Genomic DNA, 27,876 nt, shown 5'->3' with positions numbered 1-27,876 from the left:
GTGCAAACTGAGAATATCTGAAGCCCGAAGCTCTCAAAAGCTTTATGAATTGTTTCTATTAAAAATCTCACACGGCAGCGTGGTCACCAGCTAATGCCTTGAGAAATGACTTCCCATTATTTAAATGTGAATTTTAATCAACTGATCTTACGGTTCTTCTTTCAATTACTTCCCTCTTTATTCGGCTAAATTTCTGGCTTTTCCGACGAACGCAGTCGAGTAAATTCAACAAATTTAATTCAAGAACATCCTTAATTAACTCATAAGTGAGCTGAATGTTCATTTCTTTCAACAAATTCTTGCAGAAACGATGAAGTAGGAGGTAAAAATCAAGCAAAATTAACCAAACGGCAGAAGTGAAGACATCATCTGGAGGATAAATGTGATCTTTTCCTGCAGTAATTCTAAAGTTAAACTGAGTTTCGGCGGCTTCACTCCCCGTCGTCTTCCCTCTGAGCTACAACCACCTACAGCAGGTAACTGTCTAGCAAAAAAACATGGTCTGGGGAAAAAAGAAAGAAAGAAAATGCTGGTCTCATTAACAGCTGTGTGTTTGTGAACTTAGTGTTGGATGGATTTTAAAGGTCCTTACAGGCTTCATAATTAGCACAACTGCACCTGTTTTAACCACAAAATCTGTCCTGAAGCTTCCTCAACAAATCAAACGTCCTGCTTGCACCTGAAATAATTACATTATGTCACAATATCGGACACAAAACACGCATTGGTGCAAAGTCTTTATCTCAGAACAGTTAACATATGCATCCTAACACAAACTTCCTGTTCAGAAAAGAAAGCGGCCCAGCAGCGATTACTGTACACAACGTTGGACTCCTGTTGAAGTGAAAACACCGTGTGTGACGCTTCTGCGGGTGTAAATGAAAAGCCTTTTGTTGCTGCCGGGGTCGCACCATTACTCTTTCTGGCAGTGATTGAAAGGAAGCCCCGTGCGATCCATTGTGTGTTTTAGTGTTTATGATAAGTGCAGTATGTAGAATGTATGAGCTCACTCTGAGGTGTGTGTTACTATGACAGTGTGTGTTACTATGACAGTGTGTGTGTCTGTGTACCTTTGGCAGTGGTTTTCTTGTCTATCCCGTTGTGTTTACATACCTGTGTGTGTCCACATCACAGATTCAGGTGTGTTTGCTCGCTGGAATGAACTTTACTCAGTCGCATCCGTGTTCAAATATGATCATGTGTTACCAAACGTGTAGCATGAGCGAAGCAGTGAAGTATTTTATCTTTTAAACCTGCAAACTACCTTGTACACCGATCAGACACAACATTAAAAACACATGATGTTTGGTTCTGGGATTAATAGTGAATCAATTATTTGCTGTTGATTATTTAACCAATTGAAAATATATGAATCGATAAAGCAGAAGACGAAGGACATGCATGCCAGAGAAAAGCTGCAGTACCTGATTGCACCACCAGGTGGAGCTTCTTAGTGTTTAATACTGTAGCGATAAGAGGAAGTGTTACTAAGCAGTTCAGCGTTGGTGAGCAGAGAGCATTGTGTGAGTATAGCTAATAAAGGGTCACCATGACAAAGCATTTCGTGATGGTTAATGATTACACTCATCCAAACTCATCAAAAACAAAGGGCTTCAATTTGAAAGGTTTATCTAAAACAATAAATTTGATTTGTTTATTTAGCTTGCATCATGTATATAACTTAATTTTGTGTGCTTTTGTTTTTTTTAATCATCAGCTGTAGATTCTGCAACTTATAAATAGCCACCATGACAAAGTCTTCTGTGATGGTTAATGGCTACACTCATCCAAACTCCAAACACTCATCAAAAATAAAGTCTGCAATGTGAAATGTTTATCTAAAACAATAAATTACATTTGTTTATTTAGTTTGCACCATGCATTTTACCTCATTTTGTGTGTTTTTTGCTATTCTAAATAATCAGCTGTCAATGCTGCATCTTAGAAATGGCCACCATGACAAAGTCTACTGTGATGGTTAATGGCTGGATTCATCCAAACTCGGTAAAAATAATGTCTGCAACTTGAAAGGTTTATCTAAAAAAATAAACTAGATTTTTTTAACTTGCATTATGCATATAAAGTTATTTTGTTGATTTTTTTTCATCAGCTGTCGATATTGCATCTTGTAAATAGCCACCATGATAAAGTCTTCTGTGACGGTTAATGAGTACACCCATTAAACTCATCAAAAATAATGTCTGCAATGTGAATTTTTCAGTCCTTAATATACATAATTTTTCTTTCAAATAATGGCAAATGCCTTTAAAACAATTCTGTTTTAATTTTATGGTCACATATTATATAATAATTCTTATTTGTTAAAAGGAGAGATTATTTGTTGTAGGTATGTTCATGTATGTACAGTTTTGGCCTGTTTTTGTTTAATTTTTTTTCTTGCAGTCAACACGTACATTTTTATTTTTTGTGTAATTTATTTTTTTCTGTGTGATATTATCTTTACATCTGTGACATTATCTGTAAAATGTAAAAATTGGGAAAATATGCAAAATAAAATGTCCTAATACCATTTTTCATTTTGTATATGTGTTTTTTAGTAACAGCAAATATCTGTAAAATAATATACTTTTTTTCCTGATTTCAATCCAACCAGGGTTAGTTGTCGTACTACAGCAGTAAATCACTGTAGTGGTGGAAGAAGTAGATGCAAGAAAAGAACATTACAAGAGTTTGTTAGAAAGTAATTCCTGGAAAAACCCTGGAAATCACAGATGATTCTCAACAGCGTTTAAGTGTCAGAGGAGTCATTTTGCTCAAAGGGCTTTGATTAAGGGCACCTTGACAGCTCTTAAGGGAAAGCAAAGAGTTCTAATCCAAACTTCTAACCAAAAAAAAAAAAAAAAACCTGCATCTGTAACCAGTCCAGCTGCTGCATATTTAACCAAATCAATTTTTCTGCAGCAGGGCCCATTGAAAGTCTACAGAGGATCTAATGGGAAGTGAAAAACAATGTGCAGACTGACACAGACTCCAATTAAAGGCTTTACATTCTGCTAAATGAAATCGGGTGGGAAATCAATTATGTGAAATTAGCGCCTATTGTTAACTATCCCGCTCGCTGCGAGGTGAGCGGTGGGGAGATTCCTTTTAAAGTGTCAAAAACGCTTTGTGGCGGCGGGATCAAACCTTGCGAGCAGCGGCGGCGGTGGAATGAAGAAAGATGTAAAAGATCAAATGGTGCTGTTGTAAATATGAGGGAAGGTGAAGATTAACGCCCAGAGGCGCTATTGTGGTTGTGTTTGATGGTGCTGACAGCCTTAATAGAGTTCTACAAATGTTTAAAAAGCCTCTGCGGGGCCCAAAAAAATAAATAAATAAATAAAAAAAATATATATATATATAGGCGAAGGGGGGGAAAAAGAGAAGAGAGGAAAAGGACAGGGGGGGATAACCACTCACCGAAATATTCCGCAGAGAGCAAAATGTTTGAAAAACTGCTGTGGGAAAGCATTAGAGCATTACTACAGTCCACCAGGGGGAAAGAAAACAAACGGTTCACTCTCCTAATCTGAGACTTCCTGCTGCCTCAGCTCAGCTCGGAGATCTCTCTCTGTCCTGGAAAATAAATAAAAAAGACACACAGGAGTCAAAGCTGAAGTGAGGAGGTGAGGATGAGGTCCCTCCCCTCCCTCACAACTCACATCTCACCTTGAAAAAGGCATCGGCCCCCTTGATCAATCTTTCATCGCCGTCTCCCGGCCTCCTCACCCCGACGCCATCCTCCGAATCACTCGCTGCTTACACACCCACCTGCCATTCTGCTATCTGCCGCTCTCTATAAAAGCAACAGATGCCCTGTAAAAGCAAACGCCGATACCTCCCGCATGTGCATATCTTTATATAACTCCTATATGTGCGGCTAAAAGGGGCTAAAAACAAAGTTTATAAAGTATTCAGCTCCAGAGGGTCGGCGAGTCGCTACGAGCTCCTGACAGCAAATTTAACAGGATCTATTGTGGGGAAATAAGTTAATTAATCTCGTCCAACTTCCTCTTTCTTTGACGTGTCTCTTTTTCACCCCCTGCGTCACCTTTTAATCCTTCCCCCGGTCAACTTTTCTCATCTCAGCCCTCCTCCGACGCTCCGCTCACACCAGAGCATTAAGAATGAAGGCCAGCGGGGAGATTTCTCAAGAGGCCCCGAGACAAGAAACACAACGCGGTGCTTATACATCTTCACACTATTCTTTTTTTTCTTCTTCTGCTTTCTTCACAGTCGCCTGCACAATATACTTGGTATTTCGAAACAATTGGGCTCTCCAGGCGTTGTGTGTCGCCTGAGTTATGAGCGGAGTTTTTCGAGTGGTTATTTTCAGACCAGGTGTAGATGAGGAGAGCTGAGAGCCGAGGGAATGAAGACACAGGTGTACTGTAAAAAAATAAACATCCTGGAAAAATACTGAGTATTTGGTAGCTAGGGTGCCAGAAAAAATACTTTAATAAATGATGGAATATTGCAACGTTCACGTTCGTAAAATAATTAGATTTTTACTGGATTTAAATACAGTAAAACAGTGTCATTTTTAGAGCCACACTGTAAAATAATGAATATTTTAGCTGTTTTTAGTTGTTTATACTCATCTTTTTGCTGTGGTTTCACTCAATATTATATGTTTATTAACACATTATATGAATATTTACTGGGTTTAAATGCAACATTTACAGATATGCACAAATTTGGCCTGCTTTATTTATTTATTACAGTTAAGGAGTTAATGAGACTAAAATATTATTTTAGTGTGATTTTACAAGATATTATCCATAACTTTAATTATGTATAAATTTGGCCTGTTTTATTTTGCTTATTTTTACAGTTAATTAGTAGATTAAAATATTTTTAATATGATTTTACCAGATATTATCTGTAACTAAACAAAACAAAAAAAATAACTGTTTAAATATTTTTTTTATATATATTTCATTTCATGGCATTTGTTTATTTATTTATTACATTTTTACTGGGTTTAAATCCAACATTTACAGATATCATGTACAGGTTTGGCCTGTTTTATTTTTTAATAATTTTTTTTACAGTTAATCAGAAAATTCTAATATTTTTTATATGATTTTACAAGATATTACCTACAGTTTAACAAAAAAATAAAGTGAAACTATTTAAATAATTTTTTAAAAATATATTTTATTTCATGTTTTTTATTTATTTAATTATAACATTTTTACTGGGTTTAAATAATATATTTACAGATTATATGTACAGTTTTTTTTACAGTTAATTAGTAAATTCTATTTTTTTTATATGAGCTTACAAGATATTAGCCACAATTAAATAAAAAAAAGTGAAACAACTATTTAAATATTTTTTTTAAAATATATTTTATTTCATGTTATTTATTTATTTAAATATAATATTTTTACTAGGTTTAAATAACACATTTATGTAGATGTTTGGCCTCTTTTTTGATTTTTTCACAGTCAACCAATAAATTCAAATTTTTGTTATTATAATTTTACAAGATATGATCTGTAATTTAACAAAACGGTTAAGAATCTATAAAATCACAGCACAGTTTTCGACAAATTCCACTTAAAACCGTGAAAAAAACGTGATTTTGTGCGGTGCAGCTGCCTGTTGGTTGGCAAACATGACTCGCTGTTAATGAAAGCTGCTGAGCAAAGACGGAGATAAAACTGCTCCAGGTAACATCTATTTGATGAGGTGTGCAGCGACGGGAGTGAAATTAATTACAGGGACGGCGTTATAAAGAAACATCCAGATGGGTTTATCAAAGCAGTGGCAAATAATAAAGACGAGATCATGAATAAATGCAGTATTTTTTTGAAGAAGGAACATGTATTTCCTCATTAAACACCGAGTCACATGAGCATTTTTAACATGCACTGACCTTGACACCAGCACCAAATGGGAATCCTGCATTAGTAATTAATGGTGTTGATCTTCTGCAGATCTCCCATTGGGTCGGATACGTCTCCATCTCCTCAGGCCGATTGTTTTTTTTGTATTTTTTCCCAGTGTTTTGTCTGGTAAACATCACCAACAAAACTGATTCCATGAGGGGTAATTACAGCGAAGCGTACTGCTTTAACAAACCAGGATATTAAAACCAGCAGACCTGGACGCAATAAAGTGCTACTGGAGGACAGTTGGAGATTACGGGGCTGAGGAACAGCGCCAGTTCATTGCTTTTATTGAACAACGCATGCAAGGACCATTACTTTGGGGTCATTACACAAAATGAGTCAGATACAATCCAATATCGGAGAGCGACGGCGAGCATCTATCTGCAAAAAGAAAAAAGAAAAAAGTGAGCCTTTAAAACTCAAAATCTGATCTATTCCAGCTCAGCTTTCGCCATCAGCGTCGGTAACGAATTGAGGGAGATGTTGGGCTTGCAGCCACTCATCCAGCAGCTGTGTAAAGCCCCCGGTTTCGCTAATACCTCTCCACCTTTGCACAGGTTTATGGCCACGGATCAGCAGGCTCAGTAACAAGGCAGACAGAGGCTTCTAACAAGTCGGTAAGACAGGCAAACAGACCGGCCTGGCAGCTCCTGTCTTCGCCGAGAGCCGGGATAAATGGGAATCATGCAGCGGAGCGTGGCCGAACATGCGAGCCCATCTCGGCGGACCCTAATGACTCGGTCGGGGATCAGTGCGACACGACTCCGGTCAGAGGATTTAATAAGAGGAGGAAGGTTCGGCCACAGGTAGCGAGCAGGAAATCTGATCACCGGGCCGACGGGGGGATTTCTACCATCAGAGACCGGCTTTAACGGAGTCCACGAAAAGCCTTACAACAGTTTGGAAACACACGACGTCAAAGCAGCCGGCGTTCTGTCAGAATCAGTCTAAAAAGTCTCCCAGAAAATAACAGAAGTTCAGTCTGTGTGGCAACAAAGCATGTGGTTAACATGAGAAAGAGACAGGAAGTTTATGCTGCATGCCATCCATGTTTCCTCCCACTAAAGACTTTATTTTTGAATATAAAAGGCAACAGGGTCTTCTGGCATTGGCCCTCTAACTAAACCAAAAGTGAGGCTTTTCAAAAGACCTGAAAGCAGCAGAGAGTGTGTTTATATTTTAAAGACAAACTTAAGACCTACTTTTAAAATCAGGCTTTGATTGATTTCATTTATCATTTATTTTTATGTTTAAAAAAATATATATTCATTGACTTCACAAATCACTTATTTACATATTTGTCTATTTTATTTTCTATTATGTATTTTTTTTGTTAAAAAAATGTCTTTTTTATTTATATTTATTTTATATATAGATATATTATACTTTATTCTTATTTTTAATTAAACTTAATGTAACTGAATTCAATTTTGTTTTATTTTATATAATTTTTAATAAATAATAAATATAATAATAAAAAATAGATTTCTCTATTCTCTTATTTACATATTTTAGTCTATTCAGTGTATTTTTTATTTATTCAGTTTTAATTAATTTTGACTGTTATTGAGTCCTTTATCTATCTTTATTCGTAGATAAATTCTATTTCATATATATATATATATATATATATATATATATATATATATATATATATATATATATATGTATATATATATAAACTTGTTTTATTTGATTATTTTTATTTTATTTCATCTTAATTTCATTGCATTTAGTTTCATAAAATCTTTTCAAATTATATTGATTTATAACAAGGTGTTTTGGTTATTGTTAACTTGATTTTTTATCACAATTTTATTCATTCATCTGTAAAGCACATTTGCATGCAAAGTGCTGCATAAATAAATCTGACTGACAAAATAAATACAGTGAATTTTGAGGTACTTTAACTGTACTTTACTTGAGTATTTGCATTCTATTCCACTTAACATTTCAACTCCACCGCAATCCAGCTGTCTTACTTTCAGATATTACATTAAATACACACGATACCATATAAAATACACAGTTTGAGGTTTAAAGAGTTGTTATTATTGTCTCATCAAATATCAGCAGACTGAAAACTGAACTTATCAACCTTAATTGACAAACTTCTGCACAATCTGTAAACTGTAAAGCTGCAGATCCTCCTGGATTCCTATTGAGCTGCCCTCTCAGTGATTAATGGAGGTTTTGGAGAAGCACTCTTCCTCTGTCGGGACACATTTGTCACCTTTCAGATAAGTTGTAAGCAGTTGAATCAAAGAGATATTTTTCACTTCTGCACTCGCTTCTGAGGAGTTTAAATTATCTGTTGTTTCACAAAAAGAATGAAGATGAAACTCCAAAACTGTACTGTCAGATACCAGGAGCTCAGCAGCAGAATTCTATTAGATTAACAGTCTAACATATAAGAATACATCTGGTCCACTTCTGCTAGTGACACCTAAATGCATTTAGCTAATAGGTTAAGTCAATGTTATTTATGCAGCGCATTTAAAACAACAGCTGCAGAGCCAAAGCACTTTACAAAAGAGATGTTGTACAAACTGACCACACAAGATTAAACATTCAGCTTAAAACTCCACATTTTAATTTATCATTTAAATTTACCTGACTAATTGAAATATTAAGGTTAGGAAATTATAATATTACATACTAAAAAACGAGCAGTGGAATTTCTGCATGTTTACTCAGGTAAGACTTTAAAATCAGGATTTGTAATTGCATATCTTTTGTATTACTATTTGTAGCACAGACCCACCATAGCAATTAACTTTTTGCACCAAAGATAAGACTAAAAGGTCAAACTTTTTAAGTTTCACAACTCTGTATTGTTTTTTTCAGTTAACTATGATGTCCAAAACCTGCTATTGGGTTTTAAAGTGATGTTATTTCATGAAAAAATACCAAAAATACACAATTTATCAGAATCAGAATCTGTAAAAGAAGAAATATTTCATAGGTTTTCACCTTTTTTGCTGGTTATTGAGCTAATCATGTGTGATATGTGGCTTTGTCTGTAAAATTAATCAAATCTAACCTTACAATTTTCACATTTCACCAAAAATCGCAATACATGTTGCATTTAAAAATTTACCAAAAATGAACAGTTTGCATTAACCAGATTCTGTCAAAAAGAAATAATTCTGTGTTTCTTACCCCAAATAATACACTATTAATGACCAAGCTGCGACCAAAAGCCACGTACCAAAAATTCAAGGAATATTCAGCTGAACTGGGTTGAACTGCAGGCAGTGTTTATGCATAGCAGGTACAAAACAAATATGGAAGCAAACTAAGAAACTTAATCATTAAATATGTATTTATTATTATACTTATTATTATTGGTAACATCTGTGGGCTCTTAGATAAATGTTGTACATGTTAAATCCAAGTTTTTCTCATTTATTCTTAAATAAAAACTACAAAAAAATCAACTTTAACATGTCTTTTTAAAAAACATTTTATGGCAATAAAACCGTGCCATAGTGAACAAAAGATACTTTTGAGTTATTTCTACTTCTAGCTATGATCGTGCAATTTCCACCAAGGTGCAGGACTTTATATTGCAGTGAAAAATGAGTCCAATGAGAGTAAAAATGGAGACTGGAGCAAAAGAAGCTCCTTGAGGTGCAGATGGTTAATATATAATTATTCCATGAGCTTGATTTGAAAACCATAGCGGCAGTAAGAAAAACACTTACTGCATATTTAGTAGCTGTTTAGTAAACTTAATCATGACACTTGGGGATGAAAATAAACTCCGGATTCCGCAGAGGAATCACGTTGCAGACAAACATCCCCATAATGACATATTGTCTGCAGTACAATGCATAAATCTCAAAAACAATCGCTTGAAAATTAAACAAAGGCTGCGTGTTTGATATCGCAGTGATTGAAGCAGAAAAAAGGGAAAAAAATTCCATAATCACTGTATGCAAATGTCATCAAACTGTGAATAGCAGGAGGATGGAGGATTTATCCTTTAGCTAATCAAGAGGACCAGTGGAGAACTGCAACAGTCAAGATGTGTCTTCACATATTTCCATATGCTTCCTCCCCTCTACAAGTGTAGAAAGAGTTCCAGGGAGCCGAGGGAGGTTGTAAATATCCTCGCTGTTGATTAGCCGCCATCCCTTCCTTTTTTTTTTCTTTTTTTATTTTGGTGCGTGTGTCCAAGTGTTGCATAATTCACAGTTTAACCGCCAAGTTTTGCAAATTGATAGCGGGGAGGAATTGAACCAACATTATTGCCGTACGTGAATAAGTGATAATAAAAACGGGGACCTGGAGGGGGTCGAACACAGATGCCGTTCATTCCGGTTGTCACGACACGCCGCAATAAAAACCTCATCATCTATCACGGCTCGGGCCCCGGCAGGTTCTTGGCTCCACGTCTCGGTCCTCGTAATGTGTTTTGGGCGTCCACCGAGGCACTACAACATGGAGCTACTGGTTCTTAAGCGATATTGATGGGAGACGAAACCCTCGTGAACCTTCGTTTTCTTCCGCGGCTTGATGGCTTTCATCCAATCTAGCGCTTATCGAGATCGGACAGCGTCTCGTTCCGAACACGTGACCTCGGGTTTGTTCAGGTTGATGATCAGACAAGAGGGTCACGACGGCTGACGGGAGGAGCAGGATGACAGCCAATCTGCTTCAGGTTTTTTTTCTGTCTCTTTTAGGGAGTCCATTACCTCACTCTGATACCATCGAGCAGATCCGAGTCAGTCAAGTGGCTCCGACCTCTGAGGCTATCTGCTCATAATCCTTCATCTCCATGACAGCAGCACAAAAAAGAAAAGATCTTTGAAGAGGCAGGAAACCTCCAAAAGCTGCTACTCCAGCAAACCTGATACCTGACAAATGATGAGTATCAAAAAATAAATCTGCTAAAGGTGGCCGGCGTGGATGAAAGCAGATCAACGGGGTCACACTTCAGTAACCCAAAGGATCCAGGATCGGGGAGAGTTAAAAGCAGCTAATTAAACCTACAGATGAGACGCAAGACGAGCCAGCAGCCGTCTGGAAGAGACTTCCAATATTTTCCCCCCTCTACTCCTCACCATTTGATCTCATCATTGCCTCACAGTCACTGGCTTTTTATATCATTTAACCTTAAACTCCAAAACCCTTTGAAAAATGCCAACACAATACATTGTATTTTTAAAATTGCCAAAATTACAAAATTTATCACAACCAGAAACTATAAAAGCAGAAAAATTAGGTGGATTTTCACCTTTTTGCCGGTTAGTGAACCCATCATGTATGATGTGCAGTTTTGTCTGTAAAATTAATCAAACATAACGTTCAAATCCTGATATTTCATCAAAATCACCATTTTTTTTTACTCGCATCAGACACTTTAATGCTGACATTGCACCTCATTGCGCTACTACAATTTTTATACTTTTTAAAACTTGTTTTCATTTTTAATACTTGTTTTTATGAAACTGTTTGTTATATTGTGTTGTTTTTTTTAAAAGTGTCAACAAAATTTCTTTGTAGAAATGCAATAAGAAAAGAAGTATCCTTGATCCTTGATATTCTACATGGTCCATTTAAAAAAAAAAAAAAAGCCAAAAATAAACCATTTGCATGAACCAGATTTGGTGAAAAACTAAAAATTTTGCACTTGTCACCACAACTAAAACACTATTAGTGACTGAGCTGCAGCCAACAGTCACAGGCCAAAAACTCAAGGAATACTCAGCTTAATGTTGTACAACTCAAGAAATACTCAACTAAAACGGGTTGAACCGCTAAAAGCTTCTTCACGAACAAATCTGATACCTGACGAATGATGATTATCAAATAATAAATTTAAGGTGGATGACCTCAGATCAACAGGGTCGCTGCTTCCGAAGCCGCCGTGGAGGATCCAGGATCGGGGAGAGTTAAAAGCAGCTAATTAAACCTACAGATGAGACGTGAGGCGACCGACGGGGACGAAGGCGAGCCAGCAGCCGTCTGGAAGAGACTTCCAATATTTCCCCCTTCAACTCCTCGCCGTTTGATCTCGTCGTGGCCTCACAGTCGCCGGGTTTTTATATCTTCACATTCGGCGTTCCACATGAGGGAGCGTGTTGTAAAAAGAAAAAATATTCTCAAAATAAATGCAGGCAGACGACGGCCGGGGTCGACGCCGGCCATCTCAGTAGGCATCAGTAATTCGATTTGAAGACGAATCTCTCGGCGCCGGTGTGTAACTACAGTCTGTCATTCTCTTTCACTGAAGCTCCAAAAGGCCCAATCGGATTAAGACAGGTGTAGGTGTCGACTGTCCTCCTCCACACCAGCTTTTGTTGCTCGACGCTGCTGCTAAAAAGAGATTTCGTTTGGCAGGACTGTGATGGCACAACAACCTGTAACGGATAACACCGGGGAAAAATATTCTCAGTTTTCCAAAATGAGAATAAAAATCTCCATGTTAATTGGCTGGACAAGCAGCTACAGCACAAAGATGGAGGGTTATCAATATTCATTTTTATTTTTTTGCCGTGTGAATGTACGGGTTACAAGCGGCCAGTTTCTAAATGAACCGACTGTCCTACTCAACAAGCATATAAAGCGAAAATCAATACCTCAGTTAACCGTCCATTGCTCCAAATAAGAGTCACTGAAAGGCCTGTAAAGTCGATGCATTGCTGCTGTCATCATCTTTAAAACGCCGGCTTTGACTGTGATTGACTGGCGTGCCAACACACACCCACCACCTAATTGCAATTTGCTCAGAGGAAGACAAAGAGAGGCGGCTCTCTTGTCACTGACAGGATGCCGTGAGGCTTGGGGAAATTGAATTCACATCGAGAGGGATTTAATTAGACCACTTTGTACCTTTCATTTCCACCGAATCCTATTTACATTCATTCTTGTGCTACTAAGCCTCCCCTACCTTAGTTATATTGCCTCGACTAATCTTCAGGTCTGTCTTTAAGAGGAAAAAATAAAAATGGTGTATGATGTCTTGGAGGCAACGAGATCGTGATTCCATCTGTTTAATCGCCCATTTTTTATTTAATCCTCAACTACATGCATCATATAGAAAAGCTGCAGAATGGCTGATCACAGGATTAGCACATTAAACCATGCAAGATCTCTAAAAAAAACACACATCCGGTGTGTCCGTCCCCTCGTCCGTAAGGGAGAATCTGCAAATCTGCGATCCCGCCGGTGAAACAGGTGAAAAGCAGCTAATTCCTTATTACATTGTGCGCAGCATGTCAATCAGGACACTTTGAAATCCCCCCTGAAATAAATCTAAAAAAGAGAAGGGAAAGAAAAAACTGTATTTAGATGTGCGGGAACAAAAAGAGCTGGAAGGCAGGATTTATCAGCTTAGCTAAAGGGAGATGATCCAGTGAGCAGAGATAGGAAGTGGGGTTGCCCCGACTTATTCTCAGCTTATGTGGAGACCTGCAAAAAAGGCCACGTACAATTTTCACACGAAAACCCGTCTAGAGGCTCTGCAGGACATAAAAGACAAGTTTAACACGACTAAATTCGTCCTCACTGAAGGTCGACAGATGGATGTTTTTTCAGGGTCGATATTGATGCTGATCATATGCAGACCAATAGTTGATTAGTTAGTTTAGCCGAGCTTAGTTTATTTTTACTTAGGTTATATTAGCTCATCTGATCTCATCTTAGCCTAGCTTAGCTTTTATTTTATCTTATCTTATTTTAGCTTAACTTGGCTTATCTGATCTTATCTTAGCTTTTCAAATCTTATCTTGTCTTGTCTTTGCTTAACTGATCTTGGATTAACGTAGCCTATCTGATCTTGTCTTATCTTATTATATCTTAGCTTGGCTTGGCTTATCTTAGTTTATCTGATCTTACTTTAGCTTAATTTGTCATAGCTTAGCTTAGCTTATCAGATCTCATCTTTTTAAATCTTGGCTTATCTTATCATAGCTTAGCTCATGTTATCTTAATTGATCTTGGCTCATCTGATCTTATCTGATCTTATTATATTTTAGCTTGGCTTGGCTTATCTTAGTTTATCTGATCTTACTTTAGCTTAATTTGTCATAGCTTAGCTTATCTTAGCTTATCAGATTTCATCTTTTTAAATCTTGGCTTATCTTATCATAGCTTAGCTCATGTTATCTTAATTGATCTTGGCTCATCTGATCTTATCTGATCTTGTCTTATTATATTTTAGCTTGGCTTGGCTTATCTTAGTTTATCTGATCTTAGCTTAGCTTAACTTTGCCTATCTTGGCTTATCTTGATTTGCTTAAGTGGGAAAAAGAATAAATGTATTAACTTCTCACTGCCTTATAGCGCATGATATAATCAGATTGACTTTCTGTTTTGTTCCACTTTATATAGCCAGACAGGCATTGTGTTAATATCATTTCTGTTTAAGTGGACAAGTTCTTTTGTGTTATTCAACCCAAATAAACCAGTGGCAATCTATAATATATCGACATTTAATGTACACAAGTTTGCAAGTTCTGAAACCGTATGTCTGTAATGCTCAACAAGTATATTTAATGTAAATCACTCTCTTCCATATTTGTTGGCATGTGTGTGTCTGTGTTTCTGTCACTGTTTGTCATGGATGTAGCCACAGCGTAGGAAGACGGGAGGAATCAGAGCCGAACAATCTGTCGCTGCAGTCCGGACTAAATCACCGCCGCCACCGTTTGCACGAATTCAGCCAAATTCTAAGTAGAAGCCAGGAGTGAATTGATCTAAGCTGGTGAATGTTTTATGGTGTTTCTGTGAAGCAGCTTGGAGGTTCGCCGTCGGAGGTGCAGGCAACAGAATGTTAACTTTCCTAATTGGACATTTCTGCAGCAAACTCGGGAGACCTTGAGAGTCGCAGCTGACTTCACTGCAAGTTTTAATGTACACAAACTTTAGCAGAGAACATGAATTTTTATTGGCGTTTCTCCTTATTTGGATCCACAACGTCAACTCCTCCGACCACCAGCCACTTAACAATGTTCATTTACAGGAAAAAAAACACTAATTCTGTACATGAAACGTCCTGCTCATTATAGCTTAAAATGTCCCTACAGGCGACACACAAAAATAGATATTTGTATAGCATATGGTGTGATATTATTTGAATTTAATGTGAAAATTAGACGCTGTGTGATAAATATTCTGCACACAAACTGCCCTGTTATTACTGCCAATAAACTGATTTTCGCCTCTTGTATCTTTATCAAATCTTGGACACAATTTTGTTGTATTTTTTATTTATTTTTTGTTTCCGACGGGCTGTTTTTCCATCTGTCTGGGTGACGACGTGGAAGACAAAAAATAAAAAATCAGCTGAGTGGCCCGAGAACAGAGTGGAAACCGTGTACGAGTGTCGAGCTGCAAACTCTTTCACTAGACCCTCATAAATGTTATCTGGCACACATCTGAGACAGGCCGGGTGGATGGCCTGCAGCGATCTGGCCCCTTCCCACACATCCCCATCTTCCTCCCCTCCCTGCCTGCCTCCCGACGGGTGAGTCAGTTGACAGCCTGGCGCCGAACCTGATTCCTGAATCTCCATTTCACACTCCTTCCTTCTATTTCTATCTCAACAGGCTGAGCGGAACGCCGCCGACCAAACCGCAGCTCTGATTAGAAACCAATTAGCTCCCCAGATCCCGGGGCCCCTACAGGAAAAAGAAAAAAAAAAAGGGCTGCAGGATGTCATCTCGATTCGGTTCCTGCTCCGGACACAGCGCCTGCTCTCATTTGCCGCCGAGTTCGCTGGGAAGAAAAAAAAAGTAAGATGACAAGTGGAGGAGTTGCTCGTTTAGCATGACCTGACCTACATGTGGGCCGTGAAGGCAGAGATTGATCAGCTTTGGGCTCCGGTTTGCGTCTCTGGTGTAATTATCTTCTTTTTTTATTTATATATTTTTGGCCTCGCATCGACAAATACCTTTGAGTCAATAAAAATAAGCCACTTTTTTTCATTAGGAGGAACAGAAACTTGGAGAAAGGTTGCAAATCATCTTCTAAAACACATTTTTCAGCACATTTCTAATATTTAAAAACACTTCCATGACCATAATTAGGGTGCTGATATATTTTCCAACTCACTTTGACTGATTGCCAACAAATGCATACATTCCATCTAAATGCAATGAAAATCAGGCTGTCCTGTCGTGGAATCAACACAATATAAAGCCTTTTCTTAATTGTACATCCACTTTTATCTTGGCTTATCTTAGCTTAGCTTTAGCTTAACTTAATTTTCATTTTGTTAATAAGTTCAAAATTACTTGAAGTTAGTTTGTTGTTTACTTAGTTTGTTCATTCATGATATCTTATTGATGTTCTCCTTAAGGTGAGTTCATCTCAGAATTGATTTTACTTGCTTTTAATGTATTTTTATTTTTATGTACGCAACCGTTCAAAAGTTTGGGATCATCCAGACAATTTCATGTTTTCCATGAAAACTCACACTTTTATTCATGTGCTAACATAACTGCACAAGGGTTTTCTAATCACCAATTAGCCTTTCAGCACCATTAGCTAACACAATGTAGCATTAGAACACAGGAGTGATGGTTGCTGGAAATGTTCCTCTGTACCTCTATGGAGATATTCCATTAAAAATCAGCTGTTTCCAGCTACAATAGTCATTAACCACATTAACAATGTCTAGACTGTATTTCTGATTAACTTAATGTTATCATCATTGAAAAAATATGTTTTTCTTTTAAGAATAAAGACATATCTAAGTGAGCCCAAACTTTTAGTATGTGTGCCCATTTATTTATTTGTCTGTGCTTCATTGTTGTGTTTAAACGTAAATTCTAACCTTTGTACCTCGCTAAATCCTTCAAATTTGAAATTAAACCTTTTTTTCCAGCTAAACATTATGAATAATTATCAGTATCCACTGAAATTAATCTTTTATGTGTGTAATAATGTAGGTGTCCACATTAAGTTATTTGGTTGTACTTTATTATGTTAAAACTTAAATTATAACCTCTATACCTCGATAAATAGACTAAAGTCCTTCGTACTGGAATCAGAAATTAGCCTGTCTTACAATTTTTGTCATATTTTAAGAAAGTCAGTTTCCACTCTTTGGCAGATATTATGGGCTTCCCATTTTTTTCTGTAACGTAAAATGTCACTGTATTTCCTGCCTAATTGACAGATGATTCTCTCCATTCAGTGTCTATAATAAACAAGTCCAGGGGAGCTTTTCCTCTTGTTATGAACTTATGTCCTCTGTGGGAACAAAATAAGCAGAAAACTGACCGATTAGCTTCAGCCGCCTCCGTGTAGATGGACAGAATAAAAAAAGCTAACAGTCCATATTACAGCATTCTCTCAAAGTAACAGCCTCAGTCTCTGTATCATAAACTGCCTCTTTCTGGGACAAAAAAGGCTTAAAAGCACCAAACTAATGACCCAAACAGAGAATCTGGACTATTTTTCATCAGGTTGAGGATGTGAACTGTGTCCCTGCTTCGTATAAACTAATTCTCTGCACTGGATGAGCGTCAGAATGAAGTAAAGAACGCTCACTTCCTCCGACACGTGTGATTAATGCACGGGATCACGTGAATGGAAGGCCTCGTGATTATCGGGGAGATTTTTTTTTGTCGTCCGTGTGAAATGAGAATATGATTGTCACCTCCTTCTCAATAAAAACGGCAGAGTAATAGGAGCTTTTATTGTATGCGACTGAATAATGGCTCGCACCAGTCGCAGTGACACTCTGAAAGTTCCTTATACTTAAACACACTCTGACAGCCACACTTTAAGCACCGCGGACACTTGATGAAGGGCCTTGAAGCCTTGCTAGCTTGTTTCATTACCACTTCTCATTCTCTCTGCCAAGTCAACTCAAAGCTACCTTTCTTTCCCCCCCTTCCCTCCCTCCACAGTCACAAAAAATACTTTTTCTTCTGATTAATTGCAGCCTTTTAGGCTTTCTCACAATCAGCCCGGACCATTTCGCAGCCTTTTCATTACAAAGTTAAACGTCTGGCTACAGAATACAGTGGCAGTAAATGCCATATCCTTTCAGAACAGCAAGGGCAGGGTAATTGTCTCTGTGGCATAATCGTCCCTCAACAAAAGCCGGTGGAAATGACAGGGTTTTAACATAATAAGGAGCACTGTCATTTTGGTTTCAACACGCAAAAAAAAAATCCTCCCCACAAGCATTAGCGCCACAGTTTGATTCCCCCTCTATTCCGCAGAATGTTTATCTCCATCTTAAGGCCTCCATTTTGCTCTTTTCTTCGCCGCCAATGGCCTGTAATTGCATCCATCTGCTCTTTATACATCCAGTGTTACTTGTCTTGGCGGAGATAACAGAGTGCAGTGAGGAAAAGCAGCGAGACAGCCGAGAACAACCAGTTATAAATGTCAACTAGTCACCGGCGAAACACACCCACAGCTATCTGACTTTATGTTTCAACTGTCACTGAGTCATAATGACACTTGGAAGGCGGCGTTCCTGAAACTTTCTCCTTCATTTTTCCCCCCACGTTTTTTTTTTTTTTTATCTCAGCGAGTAGACAGTCGACAAATTAAATCAATAAATCACAAAAGATGGATCAAGTGTCATAAAACGATATCTGCAAATGTGAAGGTGGTGCAGATTGGGGATTTCTATATTGCCACTTTACCAGGTGCAACAGGTGCTTCTGCATAAACAACAACTGCGATTTTTAAGGAAATTTTGAGGCCCGTAAACGGAACAATCCAAAGAGCAAATCTGCTGGAGGGTTGAGAGACTCTACGGAGGATATGCATCTCCTCCATGTTAGATGCCTAACGACAGCTCCAGCCTCACAGGAAAATAAATCCCTTCCTCATCGCTGTCACACACGGCTTATTCACATTCACATCCTCCCCTTGCTGCTCTGTTTGCTCCTATAATTCTCCGACAATATTCCCATGCTCCTCTCTGACGCTGGAACTTGGAAGTATCCACGGTAAAAGGTAAAAAAAAAAAAAAAAAGAAAGAAAGAAATCAGGAAACTACAGCAACCGGCTACGGGGAGAAGCATGAATTATACATGTTTCCAGGGGTGGAGGAGGTGAGGGGGTGGGATTCGAGATTTGTCAGAATAAATGCATAAAGCGCATGCCTTGCAAAAGCACCATAATATTATGTGTCACAATTCAAGGTTACCAAACGCGCGAGCGGCGAATTATGCGTTCCCGTACAAGGCATAGTGATTAGGCTGAATAAGTGCTGACGGTCGCAGAAGAGGGTTTGGTTCGGATCCGCTGGAGGCCGTTGGGTTTGTTTGTCTCAGACCGAGGGTGGGTTAATTTGGCCGAGATTGCATGTGGGTTGTTAATTAAGAAGCTATTTGCGTGCAGCGAAATGTTCGTCTTATGATCTGTGGAAGGCCTTTCGCCGTCCCTCTGCACTGCAATATCTGTCCTGTGAAACTTTGACAATAATACGATTGTGGCTCCCACAACTCCGCTATTTATATTTACTCCTAATTAAAGCTGCATTAACCCTCCGAAGCCCAGATTCTGGTTGATTTTTTCACTGTCAGATGAAGTCCTACACCTCGAAGGAAACACAACAACCAGGACTACATGTAAAGCCAACTATAAATTGTACTTTGTGCAGCAGAATACAATTAAAATGTCACGTCATAGCAAAAACAAAAAAATGAATTTCTTTGATTATTTCACAAAACTTAAAAAAAATGGAATCAACATGGTCAATGTTCTGTCCACAGGTGTCACCAATACTGCTACAAAAGGTAAATATTCTTCAATTTGTGTTCTGAGTATCCTTGTGTTCTTCTGTTTTTCTTTTTTATATTGTATATATAGTATGTATACCTCACCTCTTTAATTTATAGTTGTGTTTTCTTGCTTTTCTTACTGTCACTTTTGCTGCTGTGACGTTGCAAATTTCCCCTTGTGGGAATAATAAAATATATTCTATTCTATTGTATTCATTTGTATCCTGACTTATTCTGATGTGCAAACACTGCCTGCAGTTCATCCCAGTTTAGCTGAGAAGTTCCAGAATTTTACAACTAAGCCACGAACGATTGTTTTCTGATTTTTCGTTTTCTGCTGAATCTGTTCCAAATATGCAACAGTCATGGATGGATTTAATTCCATCCTCTGCTTCTGTGGCTGCTTTTGAGCTCATCAAACCTTAAAACAGTCATTGAATGAAAATGGGGATTGGATTTGGGTTAGCATCAGTGCTAACTAGCATAGAGTCAACCAGGGTGCTGCAGTTTTAGCCCTTTGTAAGAGACACTATAGAGAGTAGGGGTTGAATAATGAATCTAAATAGTATCAGAACTGCAATGTTTTTTGGATAAAGGCAAAACGTGTCACAAGATACAATTAGAAATGAAGCATCGTGGTGCTATAGAGATGTTCCTGCCTATAGATCATGTTCTCAACATGTGAAAGAACATGCTTGCTTGGTATAAACCTTCAATGTCAACATACATTCTCACAAAAACATTGACTTGTATTGAAACTGCAACATCTGTCAACATTAATACAGAGCATCTATCCATATATACATACAGGTATATGTAAATACATACACATACAGTGTTTACCTGTATATACACACATTATAGTGACACTTACCAAAAAGTCTAATGTAGATCATACAGCTTTTCAGAACTGCTAAAAAAAATATGTATCTCTAAGAGATTGATTCCTTTCCATCATCAGTGCTCAGCCTCTAAGAATCAGAGCACAGCTTTGATTGTTAAAGCCACAATCCAGCTCTCACATTCATACAATCACACTGAAATCCACCTCAGAGGAGGCAGACAGACCAATTTCTTTACCCTGGATGTAGCCTTGATTCCCCTGAATGCAATGAAGCTGCACTGAGAACTTTTTCCCCAAATGAAATTTCCTTATTTGTGCTTTGTGTTCCCAACTGCATCCAGATCTAAACTGACACATGACTCGTTTTACAGAGAGCTAGTTGTGATCGTTCGGCAAAACACATAAAAAAATAGCAACAATAACTTCAGAGAACATCAGATATTGTATATTTTGCAGCCCCAGAGTGTATGATAGTTTAAGCAGTGACTGATAATGTGAAGTAAAGAAGAACGACTTTAAAATTCAACTGAGCTGTAAAGTTAATCAGTCAATAATTACCTGGTGAGGAATGGTAATCAGCAGTCAGTTTACTCTCAGTGCTTTAGTCTCAACACTGTAATTACTTTTGGGTAACTTTGCTCTGGAAAATATGAAATCATAATGACTGTTTTGTTCCAATTAGTGGTGTGAAAAGCTGCACTGATACTATTAACAACCAAACCATGTGCAGTTCAGAATGAGTGATGAATAAAACCAATAATATCCTTCATTTTTGCTCTGATCAGACTGTGATTCTGGAAGACGCAGTTACATCCTATAATTTTATAATCAAAATTATTATTATTTTTTCCATAATTTAACAAGTAATTGTTTTTTATTGCCTCTGTAATTTGGCACATTCTGTTCTTTTTTTTTTGTTCTATTGATTAACTGATGACAGCTACCATTCAGAAACAGATTACATGTAATGAGCTGTTAGGGAAACAGAAAAACAGCAGCAGTTGCCCTTTTCAGTGTGCTGGGCCTCTTTCAGTGACAAATCCAATCCACAGCTTCACCATTCTGCCTGTTCTGAGCTCCAGTGTCAAACCAGTTTGGTCGCACATATGACCACAAATCTGTCAAGCTCGACTAAAAATTTTAATTGGTCACACTGGTGCAGCTGACATTTAGCAGATCTGCAAGAGTCTCCAGGCGGAATGTCCAGGTAGACAGAATCACCTGGTTTCAACCGAGGCATTAAAATGCCTCATTTCACTGTTTTCAAACTAATTTTGGTCACAAACTTGTCTAAATAGGGACTATAGGCTTCTCTGTGCACCGTTTATTAGTCTGTACATGAGGCATTTGGGGGACATCTGTAATTTGAAGCTTCAGAAGACAACTTAAATTAAACTCTCTGCCTCTAAACTGCACAAGTCTCTGCACACATTGCTGAAGTCACCCACCAACACCAAGGAAATTCTCAGTACAACATTATGTACCACTTTTATGCAAGAACAGGAGCCGAAGCATGTCTGGAAATTGGTACTCTGAGCTGAAATCCACATTAAAACATCTCATTTCACTCTTTTCAAACTAATTTTGTTCAAACATTTGTCTGAGTAGAGACTAGATGCTTCTCCTGTGTACCTGCACATGAGGAGTTTGGTGGATATCTGTAAATTACAGCTAACAACATAAATTACACTCTCAGCCTCCAAACTGCACAAGTTTCTGCATAAACATTAGTAATCCTGCACCACCTACCAACATGTGTAAATTCTCAATACAACATTATGCACTGCTTTTATTGCACAGAGTGCAGCCGAAACATGTCTGGAAATTGATACTCTGTGCCGAAATGAACATTAAAACGCCTCAATTCTCTCGTTTCAAACTAATTTTGGTCACAAACTTGTCTAAATGGCGACTAGAGGCTTCTCTGTTCATGCTGTTCATTTGCACAAGAAGTGTTTAGGGGACACCTATAATTTGTTGCTTCAGACAACAATCTAAATTACACTCTCCACCTTTAAACTGCATGTCTGGGAACTGACACTCTGAGCTGAAATGCACATTAAAATGTCTCATTTCACTGTTTTTCAACTAACTTTTGGTCATACACCTGTCCGAGCAGCGACTAGAGGCTTCTCTGTGCACAGCTTCCTTGTACTGCTACTGATAGTCTCCACATGAGGTATTTAGGGGATATCTATAATTTCCAGTTTCAGAAACAACTTAAATTACACTCTCTGTCTCTGAACCGCACAAGTCTCTGCACAGACATGGTCATGCTGTGTAATCTACCACTGCAAGTCAATTTTCAGTCTGTAGGAAACACAGACATATGATACAACGCCCAACACGCAGTGTATTTATTGCAAAGTGTGCAGCCAAAGGGAAGTAGGGGAGCTGACACTCTGAGCTGAAATGTCAAAAAAAAAAAGCACTATTTGTTCAAGAAATTAACCTATACATGGCAGGTCAAGCAGCATCCCTACCAGCAGAGTTTCAGTACCAGACAGCAGCAAACCAAAACAAGGAGTCAGAAATGTTAAAAAATAAAAAGTATCCAAACATGAGGTATCTTTTACGACCATTAAGTCCAGACAGGGATAGCCCCATCGACATTTTTGCCCCCATGCAATCTGAGCCTTTCATTATTAAGTATCGGTCTATACCAAGTCCCAATTCTATATCGTTTTCTTCCATAATAAACACTTGAGGTGCAATAAAATCATTACATTCAATCCAGTGTATATGCTAACATGACAAAACAAATGAACAGCTCTGCAATGCACTCGGAAAAACATACTTCTGCAAACTGTTGCTGAATATTACATAACTGGTCATGATCCTTATTGATAAGCTCAGGTAAAGCTTCAAAAGATGTCAAAACCCTGTATTCCCTCCAAGTCACAAAACGTGTTGTAGATTAGCTGCAGTACCCCATTATGCCACCTGTTGGAGCATCTTACTGTTTGGCAATCCAAGAAGGTAGTCACTCGGACAACAGGCAGGTTACGTTGGCAAGCAGAGAGCATTGTGGATGTTTAGCTAGCAACGGGCACCATGAGAAAGACTTCAGTGATGCTTAATGACCTCCAACCAGAACTTATATGTTTTAGACAAAGCAAAAGCTTCAACATTGCATTGGCAAGTGGAATTGAGCTGCCTCTGTGACCGATATCATGTGCCCAATTGTATGTTATCAATTAATAGATTTCAGATGGATAATGGTGTAAATCATTGGCTATAGTTCATCAAAATTTGCATCTCTACCATCCCTCCACATACTTCAACTTTATTATTTGTCCCTTGAAGGATAATTTGTCATGCAGCAGTTACACAAGCTTTCACAATGAACAAACAATAAACACGGCAAAAAAACAATTTTAAAAAATGTAATAAAAAGCACAATGAAAACATGTTGTGCTCTCCCTTTACGGAAGCAAAGATCAAGTTTAGGTTTTGTGCTAAAAAAACACCTTTATCGGCCCGATACCAGTCTTTGAGATCGGATCATGTCCTAGTCCCAGGTCATAGTTTTGAAAAACAGCAACTTAAAAATACGAAGTATTTATCTGCATTCCTTCTTCCAGTCTGCAAATATTCTCATTATTGTGTCCAGAATAGGAACCCAGAAAAAAGTAAAATGTAGTACGGGGGGTCTCCACATACGCCGGAATTCCGCTCCTACAGCATTTAATCTAGGACATAAAAACACTGTACAGTAATGTATTCGTCCACTTCACCCTTCAACTACTTCCTGCACAAAATTTGTTTTAACATCGCAAACTCCGTACATCGGAATGATGGAACAAGACTTCCTTATTTCCTTATTAATTATTTTTTGTCTTTATTTGACAGGTTAAGTTGAGAGGCAGACAAGAAAGTAGAAGGTTGGGGGAAGACCTGCAGCAAAGGGCCGTGAGCTGGAATCGAACCCAGGCTGCTGTGTCGGTGACTATAGCCCCCTGTTTATGGCTTCACCCGCTCAACCAGTTGAGCTATCTGGGCAACCCAACCAGACTTCTTAAACACCGGATGTCATAAGGACTTACTGTAGTTGCAGCACAAACTTCTGGGTACACCTAAGCGAAAAAAGTTGGGTGCTCCAGTGTAACCAGTGTAAAAAATGTGTGTATCTGTGCAGTTTTATGTATCTGGTCACACTTCCTTTCCACCACAAACTCATTCTGGTAAAAACACATCTTCAAGCTGCCATTTGCGTTTATGATCATCACCACTTGAAGAGCCAGTTACTGCCGTGTACGTAAGATCAGTCACCATATGTTAAAAAAAAAAAAAAAAACCCTCTGCCACGTTGCAAATGGAGAGGCAGGGCGTGCTCGTTCACTCCGTACCACTTAGAGAAGAATAACATGCAGACGAACCTGGTCAACTAATTACGGTAATGATTGCAAAACGTTCCGAGCGGTGCGGGCAGATAATCACTGGAGCATCACAAGACTGAGCAGTAAATATGCTAATTTGAATCCGAAGTAAATGGATGCTTGTTTTTGTCTGCCCCCCCATTCCCCCACCCCCTCCATCCACTCCTCCTTGTTGCACAAGACTTTAGCCCTGCGAGTTAACGAAATGCGAAAACGCAGCACGCTAATCGGTCGTCCATCCATTTCACACACCACGCTTCATCAGAGAGAGACGTTCATTAGATGGGATGGTTATTATTGCAGCCTTGGACACCGCAGGGCAGTTCTTTTTGAAGCTGGGTTTAGGCCTTGCAAGTTCCTGTTGCACGCAAACAGAATCCACAAATACATGGGACCCTTCGGCCAAACTAGTCCACTTCAAGGCTCATTTTTGCAGCTCTTGAGGCCCGTTTCCACCTCAGATGGACTCCAACCGACCCACCTTCCTCCGCATGAATGCTCTGAAATGCCCCCTCCGTCTTCCCCCCCGTGTGGCTGATGGACGGGATCATGAGAGACTCTGACACATCTCTTTGACAAGGTGAGAATATCTGCAGAGAAGAGACGAGCAGCGACTGCCTCTTCCCCCCCTCTTTCTTCTCCTTCCACTCCACTCCACTCATCGCACCGCCACTTACCCACCCGGCTCATATCTTGAGTGACAGCGTGAGTGTGGTGACACACGTTTTACATATGATGTGAAAAGTGAGAGCAGACAGTGGAGTCGGTTTGAGCGGGAGGTAGTGGAGGGAGGGGAGACGTATTAGCCGAAGAAGCAGCAGAAGTAGTAGTGTTGGTGGGTGAACATCTCTTCCAGGAGCACCACCACCCTCCTCCCTTAAATTTCTTTGCCAGTGCACTCCCAGCATGCACGGCTGTCAGCGTGCACCTCGAGAGTGGCTGAAATCACAGCTGCAGCGAAAAAGGAAATGGAGTCGGAGACGTAGGGCTGTCATCACTGAGGCTATAAATCTCACAAATACAAATCCCTCCATCTGCACGTCCTGTTTCGCAGCCCGCGTTCACTCTGTGGGGCTTTTTTCTTTCTTTTTTCTTTTCTTTTTGCTTTCTCCGTGGAAAATTGAGCAGAACAAGAGTGCAGTGAAATCAGGAGGGCAGGTTTGTTGTTGCATGTGTGAATGTGACAAGCAGCAAAGAACACTGACATTGAAAATGACTTGCACCACCTGGTACAATGAGGAGAGCTGTGTGTGTGTGTGTGTGTGTGTGTGTGTGTGTGTGTGTGTGTGTGTGTGTGTGTGTGTGTGTGTGTGTGTGTGTGTAGGTGTGTGTGTGTGTGTGTAGGTGTGTGTGTGTGTGTGTGTCTGCAGTGCTGGTGGTCATTGCTCATGAATCCACAGTTTGATTTGATCATAGACTCCACTTTGACTGCTTATTATACACACATGCACCTTCGCTCCGCCTCCACCACACACACACACACACACGCGCGCACACATATGCACACACGCGCGCGCACAACACGATTCACCTGCAAAGCCAGGTGCACAGGCGCGCGCACACACTCACAGTTTGACACACACTTGTCTGCATAGGCATTTTTGCAGCCGGGCAGCTTTTTTTGGTGGCATTTTTTCTTGATTTTTGTGAATCTTTTCCCCACATTCATCCGCTGCTGGTACATTTAAATGTATGCAGAGTAGAAAACGGAACGCTTCCTGCAGCTTTACACACAGAAAAGAAGGGAAAAAATCCTGAGAAAAGACACGCAACCATCTGAAGGAGAAAATGTGGCCACAGCAGAGTCCCGCCGCTCCGTTCCTCTCATCCAACACATCATCACACATCACACAAGCGGACATCTGAGCGGCTTTTCCAAGAAATAAATCTCACAAATCTCTCCTCTTCCCCCTGCGTCCTTTCCCCCTCCAAACACATCATGCAACTTTGACCAAAGCGAGCGAACGAAAAGGGGGGAGAAAAACGAGCAGGACTGGAGCTGCAGCAGCATCCAAATCAACAACCAATTCTTAAAAAAAATACAAACTGGTTTTTATCAACTTACCGATGAGAGCCAGCTGCAAAAAGTACAGTCCGAGGAAGTCCATAACGGAGATGAATTCAAATAGATGCAATCCCGGGGCGAGCGGTGATGAGGATGTGCAAAAAGGGGGTGGGTGGGGGGGAATAAAAAGCCCTCTGTTTGCTGGAAATTGGCACCGCAAATTCTGAGAAAAAAAAAAAAGAAAAGGGGACTTAAAAAAAAGAAGAATCGCAGCTATTTCTCAAGTGATGACTGGCCACTTGCGCTGACGCCGGAATCCACAGCAGTGCGTGAAAAAGCACCAGCGGAGCGGAGCATCATTTTTTAACAGTCAAACTTTTTGTCGTAGAGGATGAGAGAGGAGGGAGAGGAAAAGAACCCGGGTGGGATGCGCCAGATCGAGCCGATGTTTAGAAGGTGACGGGAAGGGAGGAAGAGGGGGGAAGAGACCGTTCCTTTAACGTGGAGGAAAAAATAAAAAATCTGAGAGAAAAAACCCGTTCCGTCCGTGCGTCCTGCTTCCTTCTTTCGCCTCCACCTGCGCGCCGTCTGGAAAAACTGCGTAATTTTTTTTTGCTTTGCGCACTCCGACCCGCGACTCCCCCACTTCAGCGACCCCACAGGAGGAGGAGAAGAAGATGCACAGCCCCGGTTTCAGAGAGAGAGAGAGAGAGAGAGAATCCAATCTTGACCGAAGTTGAAATAGGACAATCGATAGGCTATTTCACTGTGCCATAAAAATGGAAACAACAAAGCTGCGTAAAATGGTGCATAGTCTGTACGGGCGGGTAGAGGCAGAGCCACACTGCAAGTAGGTTATTCACTTCCCCCAAAATATAAGAAATACGGGAGAAAAAAGTCATTGATTAGGAGATGATCTTTCAGGGGCCCCTACAGAGGAAGCAGAACCAGGCTGACTCACTGTGCCTCTTAATGGTGGAAATGAAGAGACCATCTTGCAGCCAGCATGGGCTGTTTGAGGATACCTGCTGTCTAATGTGCTCCT

General features: G+C 39.3%; 1 protein-coding gene across 1 annotated transcript in view; it reads right to left on the bottom strand.

Moving 5' to 3' along the window:
* Nucleotides 1–27,643, bottom strand: part of gfra4a (GDNF family receptor alpha 4a) — a 206,079-nt gene extending 178,436 nt beyond the window's left edge. The window contains exon 1 of the mRNA XM_055006067.1: nucleotides 26,892–27,643. Coding sequence (XP_054862042.1) covers nucleotides 26,892–26,934 — 43 coding nt within the window. The 5' untranslated portion in view covers nucleotides 26,935–27,643. The remainder of the gene's footprint in view (nucleotides 1–26,891) is intronic.
* Between the last annotated feature and the right edge of the window lie 233 nt (nucleotides 27,644–27,876).

This window comes from Amphiprion ocellaris, chromosome 20, assembly GCF_022539595.1.
Source record: "Amphiprion ocellaris isolate individual 3 ecotype Okinawa chromosome 20, ASM2253959v1, whole genome shotgun sequence".
Taxonomy (NCBI): Eukaryota; Metazoa; Chordata; class Actinopteri; family Pomacentridae; genus Amphiprion; species Amphiprion ocellaris.
The sequence above is the reverse complement of the archived record's forward strand: the minus strand, read 5'-3'. Positions and strand labels throughout refer to the sequence as shown.